Source organism: Dysidea avara, chromosome 1 (genome assembly GCF_963678975.1).
Source record: "Dysidea avara chromosome 1, odDysAvar1.4, whole genome shotgun sequence".
Taxonomy (NCBI): domain Eukaryota; kingdom Metazoa; phylum Porifera; class Demospongiae; order Dictyoceratida; family Dysideidae; genus Dysidea; species Dysidea avara.
The window spans coordinates 10,909,684-10,933,292 of NC_089272.1; the positions used below are offsets into that span (position 1 = coordinate 10,909,684).

Consider the following 23,609-nt stretch of genomic DNA (forward strand, 5'->3'; position numbering starts at 1 on the left):
TATACCCTGCTTACCATCTCTAGTGAAGTCCGAAGTAGTCTATGCTGGCATCATAGATAATACACCCCCCCGGCATCCAGCACTGCAGCGTGTATTAAAGCAGGATTTCGAAGCACATTATTAAGGAATGGTTAGATGCTGCTGCCTCTGCCAGTATCTCTGCCTCTCAGAGAATTTTCTAGCACGAAACTGTACAGAGTGGTGCACAAATTAGACAGTTTTATTTTTGTAATTACAGTAATTAGTCTTTTTTGTTGTTGTTGTTTTGCCTTGCCATGCCCACAGTGTAGTCCTTTACTTTTTGTGTTCGCATGCTGTCCGAGGTTTCACATGCCTATTTGTTTTGTTGTACATCTTTTCATCACAATTGTCAATGATGGTTCTCTCTCTTAGATATATATTCCCCACCCAGGGAATACAGAGATGCCAACCTCTGAACAATTTTAGGAGTGAGACCTCAAACATTACCAGCAATGCGGACCACACTCAAGTGTAGCTCCAGGATTTTTGGTAGTGAAGACCAAAAAAAAAAAAAAAAAGGTCGCTACATGCTCAAAGTACAAAAATAAGAGCACAGGTCTATCCAATTTTAAGCACAGGGCTAATTATGAAACAGATCAGGCGTGAGAAATGCGTCAGAACTAAGCTGAAAGAGTGAGAAACAGAAAGTTAGGCGTGAGTGCGTGAGATTACTAGCCAAAGAGTGAGACTCACGCCTAATGCGTGAGAGTTGGCATGTCTGGGAATATATAATCTATGATCATGTGACCTGCAGTTCGAATCCTGGGGTTGGAGGGATTTTTTTCCTTACTTTGGCCCCTTTTCTGTTACACCTTATTCAGTCAGAAAGTTAAGTCACTAGGTCTAAGTCCTTGTAGGTTAGGTAATTCTAAGGCTGCAGCACATGTTGCTGTCAGACCTTCAGTGCTGGTCACTGTAAAGCGCTAATAATAATAATAATCATAGGTAATAGACACCCCTACCCTGTGCTATGATTAAAGCAGCACTCTAATGACTAAGCGCTTACAAAGTGCGTTATTATTTTGAGGCGCCACATCAAGTTGGGTGAATATAGCGTTACCCAGCATGGTACGTGGCTTGACTTCTCTTATAATAGAGAAATACAAATGGAAAAAAGTTTCGTTGTCAGGTGATCTTATCGTGGATGTGTATTCCTTATGTCACCTGCTGCATTCAACGAAGGTCGCGATATCCAGCAGATGTGGAGGAGACTACGTAACCTTTTCTCGGTACGTTGAAAGGTTTCTACGCTGTCTAACTTTGAACAAAATCAACCCTTACTTCGTCTTTGATGGTGTCGATGCTGATCAGAGGAAAAAGGAAACGAACAACCTGAGGAGGAACGCTGCGGCTGAAGTAGCATTTTCGCTTCTGAAGGGAAAATCAACTAACATAAGTAAGGATCACCTACCTTACTTAGCTAAACTGGCAATGATAGAAACTGTTAGGCGTGTTCTGGGCGAGAATAATTTCTGTGTTGTTGATGGGGATGCCGATGGTTATGTTGCTAACTTCGCCATCACTCGCAATTGTCCTGTTTTAAGTCTTGATTCTGATTACTGCATTTTCCACATACCTAGTGGATACATACCATATAATAAGTTGTCTTGGAGTGAAGATGTTGTCGAAGCTTACATATACTACTATACAGACTTTGCCGAGCAATTCCACTTGCAGGACCCATCCCTTTTAATAATGTTACCTGCTATTCTTGGTGACAGCAAACTGCAAACACTGAGTGATGTTATTACTAGAGCAACAGGAAAATCATGGATGAAATTGAGTGAAGCTGCACCTCATGTCATGGATTACATTGCCACATTTTCTACTTTAGACGAATGTAAGCGCAGCATATCACAGTATGATCCACTAATCCGAGACAACGTACATTCAGCCTACCAGACATACATTAAGCCACCAGAAGAAAATCGTCTTAAATATAAAAGGAGAAGCTATGTACCAGTGCCAAAATTTATTGTAGATCGATTCAGAAAAGGAAAGTTGACCCAAATGCTAATGGAGGCTATTTGCTTTTCTGAAGTAGATCATCGGATAGCAATTGAAGATATACAACGTCCATGGTGCCATATGATTGGGTTGCCTATACGCCAGATTATGTATGGCATTGTCAGTGGTATGTATGGAGTGACCGAACATCATCGACTTAAAGGAAAGATACATGATTTTGAAAATGCCTTGGTGGAAACTAATATACCTGTTCAGTTTTGGTGCATTTCTGCTACTGCTGCTATACTCGACCCACAGTACCAAACTATACTTAAAGGTTGTAATGAAGACATATTGCTTGATGCTATAGAATGTAGTAAAGAATTTAAGAAAACTGTTCCACAGGAATTTTGGTTCTTGTATCACGTTTCCCGCTTTTGGTACTTGCATGCAAAGTTTGATGTAGAGCTCAAAAATGTGCTGTTAAAAGCAATTATTCTTTGTGTGATGAAAAACACGGTAGCTACCAAGTGGCATACTTCAGGATTACCTGATTTGCCTTTCATATTTAATTTCTCACTTCAGTCACTTGTACATGCACTATCTCAGTGGCAGTCAGTGTATCATGATCTTCTCTGCCTTAACCAAATACTGCTTGAGCCCTTGGCACCGATGCAGATATCTCAGACTATCAATTGTACTACTATCATCAAATTTCATGAATTTATCACAAAGGATGCACATGGTGACAAAGCATTAATTTCTAAGATGGAATTAGATGAGAAAGTCTATGACATTCTGTATAATCTGATTACTGGCTGAATCATGTAAGGGATTATATACTTGAGAAGTAGTAACACTTTAAAATGTATGCATGTGCATTATATACCACATGCATGCAGCTGCTTTTAGCACTAATGGTCTTTTTGTATGGCAATGTGTTGTTTTAGCTTTTACATTTTCTTATAAGCAGTATGCATACACAGAATTGCAACATATAATTAACATAATTGTATGCATTAATTTTAACTTTGTAATTGACATTTTGTTAAGCATTTTGTATGTGCATGTGCAGTAACTATGTGACTTACTTATGCTGCTGCCACTTTTAACAATGTTTATATTCTGTATGTTGGTGCATGGTTGTAGTGCATGTGGTATGCAGTTACATACATCTCACACATGTACATGGCATGAGAGAATCATCTTGGGTAGAAAGACTGACTCAATTTTATATTCTTTGGATCATATTGTATCTAGCTCAATGAATATTTGAAACGAAAACCAAATTATTAATGGTTATAATGCACAAACTGCATGTGATTATATGTATGGTGAAACCTTTACTAATAGGTCTGGCACCGCAGTTTTTTATATTGCAGCAAAAATTGGTTAAGCCATTCTTGTTCCCAAAACGACCATTAAAAGTTCTGTGAGTCCAAGAAACCAAGGACAAGTGTGTCATAATATTATTGTATGACTGCTATAATATAACCAGCTTTCTATCCAATTATCCAAGTGAAAGATTTGTAGGTATTCATTAATGTGCTATTTTCAGCAACAATTATACAATTATACAATTATCACAGTAATTATTTGTTTGCTGCACAATAATTGCTACGTATGATACATACACGTGTATGATTGTCTTTTATGTTAAAGGTGAGGACTGTATAAATACAGTCCTCTTTTAATATAGTCCTCTTTTAATATAGTCCTCTTTTTATAGGCAATTATTGTAGAACAATTCTAGTAAACTCTTTGAACTATAGCTTCAGTGGCAGCATGCTAATAATACTGTGGTGCTGTATGTGTAGCTACTATGGCTTACAGCATGCATAGTGTATGCTGCAGTTAGTAGTACTATATTATAATAGACACATGCAGAACATAATTTGTACTGAGACATGCAGCTTGATGACTATTTAACTCATAATGGTTTCTGTGTCATGTATGCACCCAGACCACCAGTTAACAACAATAATATTGTAGTTACAAAACTGGCTGAGGGATGGAGTGACTGCCATACTATTAGTGGCTATCATGAAATTTGCAATTGTTCATATGAGTTACTTCATCACACATCTTATATTAAGTACAAAATGCATAACTGTAATTTGTCAAATACATGTGTTATTTATAAAGCAGCAATCATTCGATTGAAAGAGCACAATCCTTCAATTACCTAAACAAGGAAAAGTGTACATATTTAGCTAGCCATGGAAAACTTATTTAAGTTACATGAAAAATTAAGAAATACTTGTCCATAAACAATGCAACAGATAAATTTAATGCTTTTACCCAAGAAGTCTTGTACAATAGTTTCGTCAGTAATTATTACACATGTATAAATATCATCTGACTGTTCTATTTGAGTGCCATAAAAAAACTCTCAAGAGAGCTCATGTCGATCCCTTTACTATAGTATGTACAAGTTAAGTAGGATCCTGATAAACAGCTAAAAACTAAAATTGGATTTTTTCTCAAAAGACTGAGTAGAGTAATCATTTCAGCCAACCTGATGATTAGTGGTAACAGCAAAGGTGTCAACAACAGATACGTACAGTTTGGCTACATTACAAGTTCGGGAAAGGGCTGTAAAATGCACATTGCACTTTTATAGCTTCTCAAGGAAATGTATAGTGAAAATTTTGATTGGCCATGAATATTATGTCAGACTTTACAACAAAAAGATTTTGAAACATTTTTAGTGGATCAAGCAGCCAGATTTCAAGATTGTGTGTAATTGCATCCATGAGTTATTAAATGTTTTTGAGGATCCAGTTCAATGCATACATACTATAGTACAGATTCAACCCTGTAACTTTTATATGTTTTTACTGCATGCTGTTGCTTACTGACTTTTGTGCTGCCAAACTAAACAGTGTGTTGGGTTTCTGGCGTAAACTTGGAAATTCAAATATTGAAGGGGTATAGAAACCCACTTTCTATTCCCCCATACATGATAGAGTTCCATATAGTGCTAATATACTGTACCTTTGATTGTAAAGAAATTAAACACATTTAAACTATGTATGAAATGCTACTGACATATACTTTTAAAAATCTGGTTAACAAGATTAATCATGCATACAATTATATTGGCAGTTCCTGGACTAATAGAAAATGTGTGTGTGTTTGTGTGTGCGTGTGTGTGTGTGTACTTAAATGGAAGTTGTGAGGTGCAAGAGGCCACTCAGTATGGGAACATAGTTACATGGTGTACTGTAAATCTTCAATTTTATTACATGTCATATTAATGTTGTTTTTGAATAGCTGATATGCAGAAGAAGTTAGGCCCAATATATAGCATTTGAAAAAGCTTTAGCAGACAAAAAATCAATGTGTCAAATTTAGGTTGAGTGCAAAAAAATGTTTTGGATCCCAGTTTCTGTGATTCCTTTGGTACACAACTAAACTGCATACTGCTGGATGATCAATCATCCTGGCATGAGTCTGGTGTATCTTAGTGTCACAATTCTAACACCTTGCAATTGCATGCTTTAGCATTCTCAGTTTCCTAGTGGTTGAGTATCGATCTTTGACACATTATTGACATTGGAATCACACTGAAGCACATACAGTACAAGCCATTCTCAATGGCACTATATAGGACAACAGATATCTTACCCATCCAGCTGTACACAAAAAGAATATTACAGGAACTGCAACAAAACTGATTTCAACACTGTTACACTCTTCATCAAACATCATCAACTTTTTCACACAGTAGCTAGTGTGTAGACGTGCCAGCAGTATACCAGTCACCAAAAACAGTATAGCAAACAGTGCCTCCATTATCATGCCGAAGCCACTTAATAGTGCCTTGTACTGTATATAATGGAGAAATTATAATTATATTATTACAAGCTTTAAGTATTATATTTGCATACTATATGTACAAAAATGTACTGTGAAGTCTCATCAATTAATGCCACCTATATTGAACCAAAAACATAGCTTCAATAATGATGGGCTTATTAATGAGGTAGTGCACCTCAGCTGTTTTTGATACATACCTACTATAGAGATTGCCACTACAATGAGGTAGTTTAATTTGTTTAAAGAAGTTGCCTCAAAGTTAGGTTTTGAAAAGTGATTATAACTTTGGAAACCTACCCCAATTAATGAGTTTTTCAAACTTCAAAGTAAGGAAAATGTATCCATTCACAACCATGTAGCTATACAGTATACACTTGTACCTATCTACTTGTCTTGAACATACTGCAATTGACATCTCCATGGTATATATAAATTTTAAAATCTACATAATTACGTAGCTTCTGGGAGTCCATGATGTGCCTTGTAGTGCTTATGCATGAGCTCCTAGTCACTGCATTAGACTCACAAAAACATTTTTAAAAGCTCATAAATCATACTTAAAATTTTCATAAGCAGATTTCAGTATATATGTGTTGTATCATAATCATTACAAACAATTTATTACATTAATAACAAACAATGAGACTCAAATCAATGTGCTTCAAATAGTACAACTCACAGGGCTAATAAGACAAGGACGCTGCATGTTCAACAATAATGAAAACAGAATCACAATGGATGACGAGATGGAGGTAGCAATACCAGTGTTACAGATTCGTGTAGCTTTGTTCCCACCAATGGGATTGTATGGATAACTGCAGATATTCCCTGACGTAACTGAAGCATATGTGGTAACAGAATCAGTGAGCAGAGCAGCAGCAGTGATACTGAGCACCTACAACAAGTAGAGTTTTGTAGTTCTTCATAAAAGTATAGTGTTTTCATTTTGGTCAGTTATAGGTCTGTTCACTTTTCAAACATGTCTATACAGTATACCTGTATCTTAGGTAGTGTGATCAATGTTCTTCTAATGTTTTAAGTTGTCCTCCTTTTCAGCTTAGATTATGTATGTACATATAGATTTTATAATCAAGCTCTAGATAACTTTCAATAGTGCCCACTCTAAAAGTTTCTACTATACAGAATACATAGTACATGTATCTTACCAGTAGTAAGCACTTAGGAAGACAATGACACAACAAAGCAATCAAATAATACTTGATTGGAGGTAACTTCATAGGCAACATTGAGCCACCTTCTTCTACACATAATTCACCTGATGACATTTCAACTACTACTGTAGGTTGCTTTGAAAATACATATGAGTTCAATGCCTGTTAGCTGTTATTTATAATGCTCTGTACATGTGATTGAGTTGAAAGTTGACAGTTATACAGTTGTATTGAGTGATATTAGCACATTGATAACAATGCAGTAATGATGAATTAAATTGAAAATACAAATGTATATACATATAATTTAGTCTATTGTCATAGCTAACCAATTGATCTGATAAATACATAATGAACTTGAAACCTAGCTAGCTTGTGAAAGAGATTATAATTATTTCTTTCACCAATGTTACAAAATAGGAAAATGGACTTCAGTACAACCATTTCCTCCTTGAATGTCTCTTTAGATCTCATATGGGTGTTGCAACTGTATATAATGTATGATTGAAACATTATATACAAACATTATACGAATATATATACGTATCCTATAATATAGATATAGTATGATTTTAAGTTAAATTGCATTTTAAACACTAAATAATATTGTGTTTATAGTGCTATTGCACTAGTACACAGTTGCACCAAATGTAAGATGAGACAAAAGTTTAAGTGGTACTTTTGCAGAAAAGAATATGCATGAATGGTATGCATGTGTTGTTCTCTTCCACTAGTCGTCTAGGATTAATATAACATTATTTAGATACAAATTCTATTGTTTATTGGAAGCAGTCTATCATTCAGACCCAGGAGTAGAATTTACTCAAGCTTTAAAATTATAGTACGTATACATATTTAAAAATTGGTCTGGCAGTAATATCAGAAGATAAACAAAATGGTATATTTATGTTGGGGTCCCTTTGACTTCATATTTTCCATTGGTCCTACACATCTTCCAAATTAGCTTCTAAGGTTTCTTTTGTGGTTGGGGAAGTTTTCTGAGGTGATGCTTAGGTGTGTGCATATTTTTTGGGCACACTTTTGATCAACTTGAAAACACGAATGTGTTCTGAGCTTGATCTCACTACTTTTCACAAGTCATCAGCATCCTACCCACTGTTCTACTGCTGCTAGCTGCCAGCTCTCTGAATTTTTGACCATTTAAAATGCAAATCAATAATGATCTAGCCTCTATCAGAGTACTACCCACTGTGCTACTGCTGCTAGCTGCCAGCTCCCTGAATTCTTGACAATATAAAATGCAAGACAATATAAAACAATGATCTAGCCCATGTTAGAGAAGATAAAGCTGAACCCAAACCCTATCCTTAACTTTGGACTATCACAGGAAAACTCATGTATGGATACTAAATAATGCTGACTGATACTAATTCCGTATTTTATTCAGTATTGCTCCATCTTGGGACCATCTTGGGACCATTATTCAAATTCTGTCAACATTTGCACACTAATAGTCTACTACTATGATTAGTAATCTAGTTTTGCCTATGGCTAAGCTTTACATGAAAAACATTGTTTCAAGACAAGAGTGATGTTGAGTAAAATTCAATAAATACAGAGTTAGTATCAGTCAGTATTTTTTAGTATCCATACAAAAAGTCATGAGTTTTGCGGTGTATATACTAGAATTTTGAGAATTGGTTCCATAGATAGTAGAGGGCGTTATATATAGTGCCCTCTACTATCTATGTGACCAATCCCATTAATTTTATAAAATAACGAAAGCTAGGTGAGTGTCATATTAGGATTTTGGCAAAAACCATATGATAGGCGATGAACCACTGCCATGCGTGGTTCAAGATAATGGCACCGACCTAACATAGTGAATGCATTATGTTATCAACTAACACGTAGTACATTCATACAATCTATTGAAAGCAATATCTGCATTCTGTAACTCGTCTTTTCTGTTTGCTTTTCTCCCTACTGAAAGTTGCAGCAGCTAGCTACATCCTTGACACACCTTAGCTAGCCTGGGTTGCTGGGAAAAGCACTTCAGTACTCCAGAAATATTATAGTTTAGTGGGTGAACTGGCTATACTGTGGCATCATTAGTATGCAGACCAATGTGGCTGTAGAGTCTGTTTGCATATCTAGCTAAGTGATTTTCCAGCTCAAAAATCCAGCTATAACTACTACTAATGCCTAATTTGTGTAGGTTGCTTACTAGCTTCTTACTTCTTGTTTGAGTATGGATGTTTAAGCCGATATACAGAGGAGGTGTTTCCCTATCTTTACAGTGACGATTGCTTTCTGCACAGGATTTTATAGATTTGGTATTGAAGCATATAAGCTGAGAAATGGTGAGACAAGCCTGCGATTCATGATCATCTTGATGCTGCAGGTTAGGTCCACTAAGCAACATTGATATAAAGGTCTTAAGTATAGTTGGTACTGAGTTTTCTTGGCAATGAGAAGCGAAATTTCCAGAGAATTGAAAAAATGATATATCAAAAATTTCTTTCCTCATCAACTTGTCATTAAAAATGCTTATGATTCAAAATCATGAAAACTTGCTGACTCTTTCAGCAATTTTTGAACCCTTGATTAAAAACAAGCAAACAGTTCTTTCCATCAGACTGTGCTTGATACTGTTCTGAAAAGTGGTCTAGTATTTGCTTTTTTAAAACTGTTTTGTGGACATCTTTACAAAAACCCAAGCACTGCAGGTGCTCTAAAAAGAGACTATGTAGTTGGGAAAGCTTTAAAATATGGGTACCATTCTCTACACAATTTTCAATGTGGCATATGAGCTCAGCATATCATCTTGCCAATATTTGCTTTTCTTCACTTATGTAAGTATTATCACAAGATTGCTGAGACCGTATTAAACTTCTGTGACGGTTTTTGTAAGTTGTATGACAATTGTAGTGGTATTTGGCTTCGATTGCTATGATGTCCCCACTAGATAGTTTTGCCATTAATCCAGTATCTTGAAGATCCCCTGACATTTTTTGAAGATCACAATCCAGTCCCATAGTAGTACACTGATGCAATTTACCAGATGAAATGGAACAAAATATGCAACATACATCATTAGGGGGAGTACTGTACTAGATAGATGTTTTTACCTCCTTTGGATTTTCTCACTACTATAGGTTCTTCTTTCTTTAAAAAATAAAACAAAAAAACTATAGTCAGCTGGTGTTACATCATTTTTACAGTCATCATTGCACTTTAACCCTCCAATATCACTATAAACATACTGGCACTTTGACACTCTTTCGTCATCATCACTAAAGCTACATTCATGCTTCTCTAATTGCTTTTTAATTTTGATGCTGAAAACTTGAGATAACAAGATTTGTGCCACTTGGCCTTGTTTTGGTAAAATAATTCAGCAAGGTTTTCACTTACTTGTTGGCAAAGCATCTAGACTTCGAAAATCATTAGCAGCATCAAGAAAGTTGTTGTTTATGGTCATTCCATTGTGCTGCAAGCTATCTATAGGACACCTCAAATCACCACCACTTTAATTTGTTGCAAATAATACACGAGTCCCAATCAATGCTAGAAGTTTCCATAGTGATGATATATCTTGAATGTACATAGGAGGCTACAAGGACAGCCAGATACTTGCTATATAATCGAGAAAATAAAAATGGCCATTAATTAGAATAATAGTGCATTGTTGTTGACCATAAAAGTGTTTTAGGTGGTACCAAAAAGCATTAAACAATTCAAATAGGTAATGAATAACCATACCAGAGACTGTAGAATTCTTTTCTTATACCTCAAGTCACCACACTGAAACCATGGAGATAAAAGTGTGCTAGGAACAAGCAGCTGCTGCTAATTAAAAAACATGCTTGTTAACATGGAAAATAATTTGTTTCACCTGCAAATGAGCAAATGATGTCATTAAATTATATATTTTTTCCCATTGGGGGCTAGGGGATAATTAAGTAGTGGCACCCCTTTTGTAATTACTTTTATTATACTAAGAAATAACTGTACCAAGCTTGGTGCTTTGGTCCAGTAGCTAAATCACGATGTTGCTTAAAATTTGACATAAGAGACTGACAACCAGATGAGATTAGTGGTAACAGCAAAGGTGTCAACAACAGATATGTGGTTCGGCTCCACTACAAATTTGGGAAAGAGCTGTAATGGATATTGTACTTTTATGGGCTTCCCCATAGGAAATGTATGGTGAAAATTTTGATTGCCTGTAATTAGTGGGTCAGACATTTGAACGACAATATCTTGAAATATTTTTAGTGCATCAATGAGTACTACAAATGAGCTAAATTTCAAGATCGTGTGTAATTACATCCTTGAGTTATTAATCGTTTTTGAAGATCAAGTGCATACTATAGATATGTTTAAAATTTAGCGATTTTATTTTTCGCTAAATGAATGGTTTTGTTTAAGCCATCTATCATTATACTGAACCATGATATTTCAATAAAACTATTATGGGGATGTCATGGACTGTTCACTTACAATTGAACTTAGCATTGTGTTAAAAAAAAACAGAGTTATTCAACATAGTAAACATAATGGGTTTTAATTTTGCGGATTATACAAATAGCTGTCGTACAAAGGGGTGCAGGGTGCGTTTGTGGTGGCACCCCTTCTAAAATCACTTTGTACATCCTAAGGAATAACTGTACCAAGTTTGGTACTTTGGTCCAGTAAATCATGATATTGCCTAAAATTTGACATAAAAGACTGGACTATATAATAGTCTCAGAACATAATATTATGTTGGTGAAAAATTTCCAGTACAATAATTCATAATGCAACGATAGGACTTTTTGCCAATATGTTCATTCAACTTATTAACAAGCATGATAAACTGGAAAAAATATTTTCCTCTGCAACTTGTGACCCAACTGGAATCGAAACAAAAAAAGCATGTATTCTAACAATAGTGTTCAAATGTGCACATAAATCTATAGAAACTTGTATAGCTGCATCTGCATGCTACTTGTTCACTACATTTTTCAACCTGACACAAACAAACCTAATAGCTGATTTGATTTTTGGGAGCACCTAAAAATGCACAAACTAGTTGGGAAAAAATCACCAAGCTTTACCTGTGGTGGTTAAACTGCCTCATAAAAAGTAGGTAATGAACTTCACTACATGACTATGCAAACAATCTATAAGTACATAGTTTGGAAAGTTTTGTATGAGTGAGTAGCAAGCAGTAAATCCACTGACACATTGTTGATCTTTCTTACTATATGAGTCTACTACACGTACACAACTTTTTCTTGTCAGCAGCAACTGAATCTGAGGTATACATTATATAGTTATAAATGTCACTTAATAATATGACATGTTCACATAGTTTGCAACTTGCACTCCTCGCAAGTTAGTTAAACACTATTAGTGGACACAGGAGATACAATGGATAACATCAAGTACCAGAGATAGAGGAATGCCCATTATATTGTATGCTATCCCTACCAGTGCATAGTGGACGCACACAGCATTCATTACACCAAGAGTGAAAATGGCTGCATGCTTGTTTAGAGTATCTTGATTACAAGCTGAATGACCTGGGTCACAAGCTGAATGATTGACATTTACAAGTAAGATACTCCTGTAGTTTCAGAGCATACAACTAACCAACAATTACAAATTAAACTTTCACACCACCTGTTTCACAGTGTTCACTACTTGTGGCATGTTACGTTCTTTATACGAGTAGCCTTCCATGACTCTTTGGTTCACTTCCAACCTCAGTCAAGTCGTTTCTCAGTAATCCAGTGTGTTGTTAAAAGATGTGCCTTGTTGAGGAAGAAAATATTCACCTCTGTAGAATTCACATAAGATGAGGAACACACTGATTTGTTCGAGGATTTGTCTTGCTGTTCAACCTTCATAATTATTGTGTTCATATTGTTGTAGGTTTTTGTTTTTCTTTCCCCATATACCTGGTTGGTATTGGGATTATGTACTAGATTGCCACTGTATCTGTGTTATTAATTAAATAATAATAACAATAATAATTGGCTTACTTGATGATCATCTAAATCTGTCTTTGGTTAGCTAAATAATTATGCTCATTGATTGAGTTTTCGACAAGATATAGTCATATTACCCAGATGTCTTATAGTCTCTCCAACCTCTAACTAAGTGGTTGAAATAACATTGCCATCATGGTCATCTTAACCATCTGTCGGTAAAATTAACTCACGTCACAAAATATTTGTAAATATTTTTGTTTGCTTAATGTTATTTATATATAATAATTAATGAGCCAGTCATCATTAGTAATAACATATACATTAATCCATCTATTTCACCATAATTGTTACATACTGCACTTAATACTTTAAACAAGAGTACATAATATTTACATACCCAGAGTTTTCAATTTCTATATAAAACCTATGTTCTCCATGTTCATTTTTTATTGTGGGATGTAACACAAATGTTATAATGGCCAGTGTACTGTAAACTTAACCATGTAGCTAGCTGGTCATCTAATCTTTACCATAATAGACTTGACAATACACACTGAAATTACCAAAATATGTTATTTCAACATCCTAAGTGAACAGTTATATTGACTTTCCCTAGTTATTTTGACTGATTTAGTTCAAATACCTACCATGGTTATATACAATCACCTTTAGGTGGTCAAAATGTCTGTAGTTTAAATTTACCCGTGGAGCTCAAATTGATCCATTTGAAATTACTGTGCCATACTACTATGCCTGCACAATAGTCGTTCATGCTTGTTAACCGGTACAGGCACAATATCCACTATGTGTTATTTTTTAATTCCCAGGCTAGATGAACTGCCCTTGTCACCACCCCCAGCATTAGGTGTTAAAGTGCTGGACAGCTAAAATACGAGCTGCCCAGCACTAGTTAAATTTAAACCCTTTTTCGCAAGTTCCTATTACATGCTGTAGCTCTGCTCTATTCCCATATCCTTATGTAGCTATATCAGTGTGTATATTTGTCAGTGCTGCCAGCTATGATGGTTTAATGTTCTTGCTGCAAGCCCAGAGGAGGTTGGTCACGCGTCATCATTCAGCATCTCGTGATCTCAAAGGGAGGGTTGGGTTGAACTAATTCAACCTTCACACATCTTTAGTTAATATTTTAAAGGGCGACTCCATACCAGAGCGTCCCGGTGATATTACAAGCCTTCTCAGTACAATGCGTTACTTTCTTAGCTGCTAAACATTAAGCCTTACACATAGAACAATGACATTAAGCCTTACACATAGAACAATGCTTGGTTGCATAATTCCACGTCATAGGATTATGACGCGTGACCAACCTCCTCTGCTGCAAGCCCATGCACAAGTTCAAATTTCGAAGGGGATTTCTGGAACCCCAGGAAACTCCCTAAATATGCCCCAGTGAATTTCCAGGTACATGGAAGGCTATATATAAGCTTATAGCCTTCCATGTACCTGCATGGAAATCCACTGGGGCGTATTTAAGGAGTTTCCTAGACTCCTTTTCGCAGATCCAATCACATGTAACCTGTCATGTTTGTCGCGAGTGTTTGCATACATAGCTAGCTATATGCCTGACCAATTACCAAGCCTGGCAAAGTCGCGCTTCCAACTGCCGGGACCGCGGCCGGAACTTCGCAGCCAACAGGCAAAAGTATAAGGAAATGAAGGCTCAGGGGTTTGCATAGGCCGTACGCGTCCTGTTGTAGTCTTTCGTCGCCCGACTGCATGGTCGCGCTGGGGCGCAGTGAAACTTATTATAGCTATGGATTCAGGGCGTGGCAAGATAACTGGAAAAAATGGGCGTGGCAGTCAACATTGCTGGCTATATCCATCTAGAACAGCAGACATGACGTTTTTAAAGACTACCGCGAAAGGAATCCTCCTGTTACTATGGATATTAATCGAAGTTGTTCAGTCTAATCATTGTGTATACTCAGTCGATGCTGATCAGACCATCAATTCGGATAATCAAACACAATGCTGCTCGACTGGAAATTGTATTTTTGGGACTCTTGTTGATGCGCTGACCAGCATTAATGGTAGAAACGTGACCGTATATGTAAATATTTCTGGCACTGTGCCGCTAGCGCTGTCTTCAAACGTGTTGATAGAGAATGGTGACAATGTGGTAATAACCGGACGCGGTAATGCTACAATCTACTGCACCAATTCTAGTAGTGTACGCTTCGTGAATTCTGTTAATGTGACCATTGAAGGAATCAACTGGCAAGGGTGTGGCTATAACAACTCTGATGGAGTTATTAGTTTCTACAATTCTTCTGAGGTCACAGTTCAAAATTGCACTTTTAATGATTCAGCAGGACAAGTGTTGTCATTGTCAATGATGTCAGGAGATGTGACTATTAACAATTGTCATTTTACAAATAACAATGAGTATGATGGTCAAGGTGGAGCAGTGTATTACACATCCTTGAGAGAAAATCAACAGCCACTGCTCACGATTAATAACTGTAACTTCACTTCAAACGGACCAGCTGAAAGTGTGGTTTACATTAATGGTTCTAATGGAGATGAGAATGGAAGCCTTTTCCTGAAAAATTCTGTGTTTACTAGCAATATAGGGATCTCTGTTCAAGTTTCTCAGACTGACTTACTTCTTGGTGGTACTCTATTGTTTCAGTACAATGTGGCTAATAATGGTGCAGGCATGTTCTGCAATAACTCCAATGTAACATTTGATAGCATGTCCAGCACACAATTTATCAATAATTCAGCCAACAGCAACGGCGGAGCTATGTACTTGTCTAGTGGTGCTAGCTTCTTATTTGGAAATGACGTGGAAGTGATCTTTGAGAATAACAGTGCCGTTGAAGATGGTGGAGCAATATTTTCTGAGACAGATTCACTAACAATGATTGCACACAATTCCATGGTAATGTTTAACAGTAATACAGCTAACAATGGTGGTGCTCTGTGCGGAAGAAGAAATATTACTGTCAGGATTTCAGGAAACTCAAATGTAACATTTTCCGAAAATAGTGCCAGGTTAAATGGTGGAGTCATGTATGGGGGTGATGTTGTTGGAATTATTGTTAATGAGAATTCTACCACACGATTTATTAACAATTTAGCCAATGAAGCTGGTGGTACCATTTATGGACCCAACTGTTTCAGTATGCTACTAAATGGAAATTCATTGACAACATTTTATAGCAACAAGGCTGGAAGTGATGGAGGTGCTATTTACTTAAGGGAAGACTCCAACATAACGTTCAGTGATAATTCAATTGTAACTTTTAATAACAACAGTGCATCTCGTTCTGGTGGAGCAATTTATACAAACCGCACTAGAGTTTTGTTCAGTGGTACATCATCAGTAACATTCTATAGTAATAGTGCAGGACAAAATGGTGGAGCTCTGTATTGCACCCAAAACTCAGACACATTAATCACTGAAGATTCCAGTGTTAATTTCACCAATAACAATGCAACCAATGGAGGAGCAATGTATCAAGATCAGAGTAGTGTCTCATTGAGAAGTTCCAGAATTGTAACATTCAGTAATAACAATGCTGTATCTGGTGGAGCTGTGTTTTGTACTGATAATTCATCTGTATTATTGGGAGAAGAATCAGACACATCTTTTATCAGTAATACTGCTACTATTGGTGGTGGTATATATTCTGAAAATTATTGCGTCGTGTCATTTGAAGATGACATAAAATCAGCAACATTTACTAGTAACAGTGCATCAACTGGTGGAGCTTTGTATTGTGCTAACTTGTCTTCTGTGTCATTTGAATCAAACACTAGTGTCAGCTTTATTCGTAACATGGCCACAGAAAATCAAAACCTATTCCCCGAGGAATTTTGTGATGTCATATTGTATGGTAAGTAAAACTAAAGTATTTGCAAATTATTATACACCACAGTACAATAGATATGTGTGTGTAATATAGTGTATGTACTATGTACTGTATGTGTGTCCCATGAGGTGTGTCCTACATCAATACTTGACACAAAATAATTATGTATAAAGCAATAATTTTATGAACAACTTATTATTTACTCAATGACTATAGGAACTGATGAATGTTTGACCAACAGCTCTGGATCATGCCCAGACGATCACCAATGCAACAATGCTGACAGTAACTTTCAATGCACTTGCTTGGATGGCTACACTTATGCTTCAAATGATTCAGACATATGCATTGGTAAGAAGTGACACCATGCTGCAAACATTACTCACAAAACAGCCAAGTTGTGGAAAAAGGCTGTGGCCTTTAATAGGCTGGTGAAATAAGTTATGAAATCAAAGGTGGTGGCCAAGAAACGGCTGCAATGCCAATAAATGTTAATAATGCACACAGTCATTATATAGCTATTAACATTTATTAATGCTAACATCATTTCAGCCATTTTTTGGCTGCCACCTTTGATTTCACAACTTTTTCATCCAGGTTGTTAAAGGCACCCTTTTTCACAGGTTGGCTGTTTTTGTGCTCTTTTTAATACTTTACATAGCCTTTTAATTTGGGGTTTGTTTTTACAAACATTTCTTCTTATTTACAGACACAGTGATGATTATTGAAGATAGAATTCGAAATTATAACTGTGTATTGTTTTATTTGACATTTGGTAGTAGCTATCAAACGGTAAAGTCGTATCGTTTAAGTAGGAATCCAGGTGAAATTTTCGCGCGCCGCCAAAAATTCCGCCTTTAAAAATCATCCTTGAGATACCTTACAAGACGAAAATTACCTTTACGGAATAATACTAGTCCATATAGTACATAAAACAGCAATAAATACAACAAAACGCTTAGGCCACTCCAAAAAAATTCTCTGTTTCCCGTCCTGGATTCAGGCATATTTGCATGCGGGCGGGCGGTCCATTTCCATTATTCCATTATAAGATTGGCTAGCTTTTCAAGCCATTATTGTCTGGCACTGCCAAAAAGGCTGCATAAAAGCATGCTTAAGCTTGTTCCTTCCTTTGTAAGTTGCAAAAAATAGCACAAACGTGAAGTTTGTGCTGACTTGATAGCACTGCTGACACTGTTTCAAGATAGCTTTTACTGAGCCTATCAGTATGCAAGAATAATCGGAAAATAATGGAAGAATACGGAATAATGGAATATTTAGAGCTGGCAGTAACCAGATGCGGGCGGTGGACGGGAAACAGAGAATTTATTTGCAGTGGCCTTACAGGTGGCCGGATATTAATTTTAAAAAAAGTCGCCAAAACTCGCATTTTCTCCTCACTGCCTCACTCACTAACCACAGTCGCAAGCCTAGAGCCCAAACGAAGCAGCGCACGGCCACCATTTTACGCCACAATAACAAACTCACCAGTGGGATGTGCCTTTTGGGGTTCCGACGAGTGTGTTCCTTCTGCGCCTTGTCTTTTCTTTTATCTTCAATCAGGCTGCTTGTCTTCTTCTTCATCCAACGAAACCATATCGAGGCGTTAATTTTCCGTATCAACACTTTCTTTAAGCAGCGTAATAGACTCCACAAGATTATTTAAGGCGCCGGCTTAGACTAGTCTCGCTTGGCCAGACCCTTTCCGCGCAGCCGCTTATCGATTGGAAATTATAAGCGCCGCGCTACAAGGGTCTGGAATAGTTCGTGAAAATGAAATTTTTTGACACGTTATTGGTGACAATTGATTGACTGGGTAACACCTAAGATACAAAGGTACAGAATACAACGTGTGTTCCCTTGAATCTTTAGTCTGTTCTGATCGGCAAATCCGCTTAAAGCCTTTCGCCTACTTTCCTGGCCTCGAGATGAACTGAGCTTGTTTGTCTTTATTCAGCCGTACTTTTTGAAGATTCAGTAGCAGGTAGAAGGCAAAACCCACACGGATCGATACTCGTCATCCCATGCAGGGGCCTTCTTCAGCTCTTACTTCAGTAATCAGACTACTTTGGCGATTAAGGGATCGCGAGAGCCAATTTACACTCCCCAACCACTGGGGATTGTAGATATTTTTAAGTATGTGAACTATTCCAGACCCTTGTACCGCGGCGCTTATAATTTCCAATCGATAAGCGGCTGCGCGGAAAGGGTCTGGCCACGCGAGACTAGGCTTAGACTACGCTACTGTATGGATGAATAGATTATATTCCTTACTGATATAATCTATGACGGAGGGTACTGTACGGAGGTACTGGTACTAGATAGCTTCATGATAGGTCACAAGATCACGCCCATTCTTCATAGACGATATGCACACTCTATTACTCGAACGAAAAATGATCAATTAAGCGTAGACGGCGCAAAACTCGACGGTAACTTAAAAGCGGAAGTCCCATACAAAAGTATGGGAAGCAAATGCGGCTCGAGCAATAACTCACCACTCGAGCTACGGACAGGCCATCTCGCTTGCCATATACTTCTTTCCGTGCAAAAGAAGTGTATGGCAAGCGAGATGGCCTGTCCGTAGCTCGAGTGGTGAGTTATTGCTCGAGCCGCATTTGCTTCCCATACTTTTGTATGGGACTTCCGCTTTTAAGTTACCGTCGAGTTTTGCGCCGTCTACGCTTAATTGATCATTTTTTGTTCGAGTAATAGAGTGTGCATATCGTCTATTCTACGCATTATCGAACTATCGATTGAAACCACAATGACACACCCCTTTTGCACTAGCTGTATTTCAGTGACCACACACCTTCAATTTGGAAGGTTAAATGACTCAACATGCTCTATAATCGATCGAAACCACGCCCCTTTTTGGCACGCGGACATCTTGCAGGCTGCCTCGAGATACTCTAACACAGCAGTCACCCTAATAGAACAGTCACATGTTTATAGCTAGCTGTATGCCTTAACAAAAAACTAAACAAACTAGTATATTAAAAATTATAAATTTAAAAATAAAGTAGGAATCCAAGCAATAAAAAGCAGTGAAACAAGAGAAGAACAATGGTAGCTATTACAGCATAGCTCGGTGGGAAATTCCTACTTTGGCATTGAACACAAAATAAAGTCTATATCATGCCAAAGTAAGGATTTCCCACCGAGCTATGCTGTAATAGCTACCGTTGTTCTTCTCTTGTTTCACTGCTTTTTATTGTTTGGATTCCTACTTTATTTTTAAATTTATAATTTTTAATATACTAGTTATTATTATTGCCCATAACTTTTTGTACCATGCTATGGCTTTGAAATTATTAAGCAACCAATTGGCTTTATAATACAGGTTGCACAATAAAAATAGTTTATTCCAGTACTCCATTGTATGATGGAATGTAGTTTGTGCCCACATGCCCTATTGTTTCAGGCCCAGTCACAAATTTTCTAGAACAATCTTAGAATTTCCATTGGTGGATCTATTAATTACTAGTATATTAAAAATTATTAATTTTAAAATGAAGTATGGATCCAAGTGATTAAAGTAGCGCGCAAAAGATGAATGATAGTAATACAGCATAACTTGGTAGAAAAACCCTTATACATTGGCATATTTATGACAATAATTTTGTTCAATGCTAAATTCTCACCAAGCTATGCTGAAACACCATCATTCATCTCTTGATTCACTACTTTTTATCACTTGGATCTCTACTTCATTTTAAAATTAATATTAGTTTGTTTAGTTATACACGCGTGGCTGTTTTATTAGGTGACTGCTGTATTAGAAAATCTTGAATCAGTTTTTCACCTCCCAGGGGGTGTATCACTATTCTATACGTTCATTATGAATACAGCTAGACCAATCATGATCAAGTAAGTAGAGTGTTAAGAGGTGTGGTCTTGGTGTTTGATTGCTATAAATCAATCAAGATCACGTTAAAAAGTGTGGTCTTGAACCAATCATGAAGTTACAGGTATGTACTAAGTGTAAGCGCTTAAATAAGCTTGTGGCATCTAAATATACTGCTCAAGGAAAGTGCTGATAGGAAAAATCAATGCTTCAATATGATGGTTTCATTGCAAGAAGAAGGACAAAGACTAGTCTGATTGAAAATAAAAGGAAAGACAAGGTGCAGAGGGCACACATTTCTCGGACCACAAAGGCACATGCCACTGGTGGGTTTGTTGTTGTATCGTAAAATGGTAGTCGTGTGCTGCTTTGTTTGGCCTCCAGCCTTACGACTGTGGTTAGGCAGACAGGCGGGCAGGTGGGCAGGCAGGCAGGCGAAAATTTGAGTTTGGAAGCTTCAATATCTGGCTGCCGGTAAACGTTTTTTTGTTTTTAATGCTGTATTTGACGTTAGATGGACTATAAGATTTTTCTGTAGAAGTGATTTTAGTCATGTAAGATGTCTCTATAATGACTTTAAAGGTGACATATTTTTTGTCGCACATGTCACTTTTGCTACTTAAACAGTACTACCACAATGTTTGATCAATTAGAATATTCATTTAGAATTAATAGTCGTGATAGCAGTGGCTCAGTGGCTAAATTCAGTATGGAGGTCCCTGGTTCGAACTCTGGTAAGTTTTTCATGCAGTATTTTGTCTCTTGGTGACTGTTCTATCAAAGTATCTCAACCCCATGCATAATTTATAATTGTTTAGTTTTTGCTTTGTAACTCTGTAGCTGTCACTTTTTTGTTTTTCTAGCAATCAGAAAGCACTGCTATGATGGCTAGCCTATGTACATACCAAATATCAAATTATTCCTATAAGCAAGTTGCCATGATAGAAACTCAACTGTGAATAAATGTACATATATAGCACCATGGACACTTATCAGATTCCTTGCAAACTTAGTACATTAATTCACCTTCATAGTGTCACTAGAGTTCAAAGTAATCCAATTTTGTATTTGTGTTTTATAGCAAGTTTTGAAAAGTGTGCAAAAAGAAGGCCCACATAGACTCAAGAAAAAGTGAAAGAAAAATCAAACTTTGACAGCTCATATCTGTGGAGAACAAACAAATTGAAATATAATGTAAAAAAATTGTGATAACAAACTTTGAGTTGCCAGATGAGGAGTACATAATTTTGCTAAAGTCCCACATGTGAGCTGTGCTATCTCCAAAAGCTGAGCTGAGCACAAATTCAGATTATACTACGTATAAGTTGATACAGATTACTGGAGGGTATTATCAATTGCAAGCATAGGAGGAAATGCTTTAGTTAATATTTTGTGACCAGAAGACAAACATGAACGTCATTCTGGTATTATTCAAGCAAAAATTAGGGTAGATAACAATATTTTTGCATTGCTGATCCTATGGTAGCATTCACAAACAATATTGCCAGCATTTGAATCAAGAACCTCCAAACCCTTAGCCGCTGAGCATGAGCATGCAAATCCACTATTGTATACCAAGATACCATCAGGTCAAAACAGCACACTGAATATTACATTGAATGTTATGAGCATACTATTGATTTTGGACATGTATATTCAAACAGATATTGATGAATGTGCAACTGATAATGGAGGATGCCAGCAAACATGTAATAATACAGATGGCTCATACTTCTGTTCCTGTTCAACTGGATACATGCTCAATTCAGACCAACTTGCTTGTGATGACATCGACGAGTGTGTTATTACCAATCCATGCCCTAGTACTTGTGTTAATACAAATGGATCGTACAGATGCACGGAGGCAGAGGATTCAGAAGGTCTCTCAGGCGGTGTCATTGCTGTGATAGTAATAGTTCCTATTCTAGTTGTAACAGTTGTCTTAGTGGTTATTGCTGGACTAGTATACATCAAGTATATTAAGAATAGAGGAAAAGTCGATGTTATGGCAGTTTCATCTGATAAAAGCGGGAAGAAATAAGCTATTTAGTGTCTATTGCAGAGAAAAAAATGACTCTTTTATGCTAACACTGACATTTCGCTATTATACATGTGCACATAATGTTTTCTGCTATTAAGTAGTTTTTAAAGTATGCATTATATATCTATACCTTTTGACACAAGTGGCTGATTTAACTGAGACTTTAGTATTAAAATGTACATGTACTTTGGAATCACTCAATCCTTCAGGAAAAATAACTTGTAGAAGAATAGGCTGCAAAATGTAAGGTGTGGTTTTTAATGAGAACATAAATTATTTTCCATGTAAAGATCAAGATGCTCTAATAGAACATGCACACATGATGAAATCCCATGCTTTTTCCTATTGGAAAACTATACTATCTCAAGATTGAGGTATGTACAGTCACATTGACAAAGGGATGGGACCGTTACTAGTAGTAGCTGTATAGTTTGAAATGGCAAAGTAACATACTGAATAGAGCAAAGTATTGAGCATAATAGCTGAGAGGAAAACAAAAGAACTACTGAATAGCTAGAATGCAAATAGACTGATCCCCACAAGTACTGCATCTAAAATCACAAATGCATCAGTAGCTCCTTGTGAATTTTCCTAGACTGCAGTCTGCAATAGTCTGGGAATTTTTTTCTAACGCATTACTGTGTAGATTCTGACTATATATCTACTAGCTACTAAGGCTTTCAGTAGCCTTCTTGTATGGAATGGTGATCAATAATAAAATAGATTTAATTATCCTGATAAATTAAATCTTTCACTATAAAAAAAGCAGCCCACTTGGCACACATGTATATTTATATTATGTGACCAAATTTTACAAGACTGGTATAAATCACAGATAAATCTAAATCACTCCATGATCAGTATTGGCTGTCATAAACAGTCCATGACCACTGCTCCAGGATTGGTGGGTCATATGATGCTCTGTATGGTTATTGAATAGATGGTGAATTAGCTAGTTATAAAGAACTTCAAAACAAG

The 23,609-nt window shown here is 36.7% G+C and overlaps 3 protein-coding genes and 1 long non-coding RNA gene across 4 annotated transcripts; 2 read left to right on the forward strand and 2 right to left on the reverse strand.

Moving 5' to 3' along the window:
- Positions 1–1,058: 1,058 nt before the first annotated feature.
- Positions 1,059–3,066, forward strand: LOC136248464 (protein asteroid homolog 1-like). Its single transcript, XM_066040246.1, has one exon. It carries the CDS (start codon positions 1,087–1,089, stop codon positions 2,788–2,790), a length of 1,704 nt encoding a protein of 567 aa, XP_065896318.1. The 5' UTR covers positions 1,059–1,086; the 3' UTR covers positions 2,791–3,066.
- A 924-nt stretch (positions 3,067–3,990) lies between these two features.
- LOC136248472 (uncharacterized) lies at positions 3,991–7,459 on the reverse strand. Its single transcript, XM_066040252.1, has 4 exons — positions 6,957–7,459; positions 6,470–6,685; positions 5,599–5,799; positions 3,991–4,153 (listed from the first exon to the last, which is right to left on the reverse strand). The coding sequence occupies exons 1-4, from the start codon at positions 7,074–7,076 to the stop codon at positions 4,106–4,108; spliced, it is 585 nt and encodes a 194-aa protein (XP_065896324.1). The 5' UTR covers positions 7,077–7,459; the 3' UTR covers positions 3,991–4,105.
- A 5,042-nt stretch (positions 7,460–12,501) lies between these two features.
- Positions 12,502–13,523, reverse strand: LOC136248480 (uncharacterized). The gene is made up of 3 exons (XR_010697757.1): positions 13,302–13,523; positions 12,956–13,113; positions 12,502–12,911 (listed from the first exon to the last, which is right to left on the reverse strand). It is a non-coding gene; the product is annotated as an uncharacterized lncRNA (long non-coding RNA).
- A 1,166-nt stretch (positions 13,524–14,689) lies between these two features.
- LOC136256116 (probable outer membrane protein pmp6) lies at positions 14,690–22,824 on the forward strand. Its single transcript, XM_066049059.1, has 3 exons — positions 14,690–16,767; positions 16,960–17,094; positions 22,255–22,824. Exons 1-3 carry the CDS (start codon positions 14,763–14,765, stop codon positions 22,629–22,631), a joined length of 2,517 nt encoding a protein of 838 aa, XP_065905131.1. The 5' UTR covers positions 14,690–14,762; the 3' UTR covers positions 22,632–22,824.
- Positions 22,825–23,609: the final 785 nt, after the last annotated feature.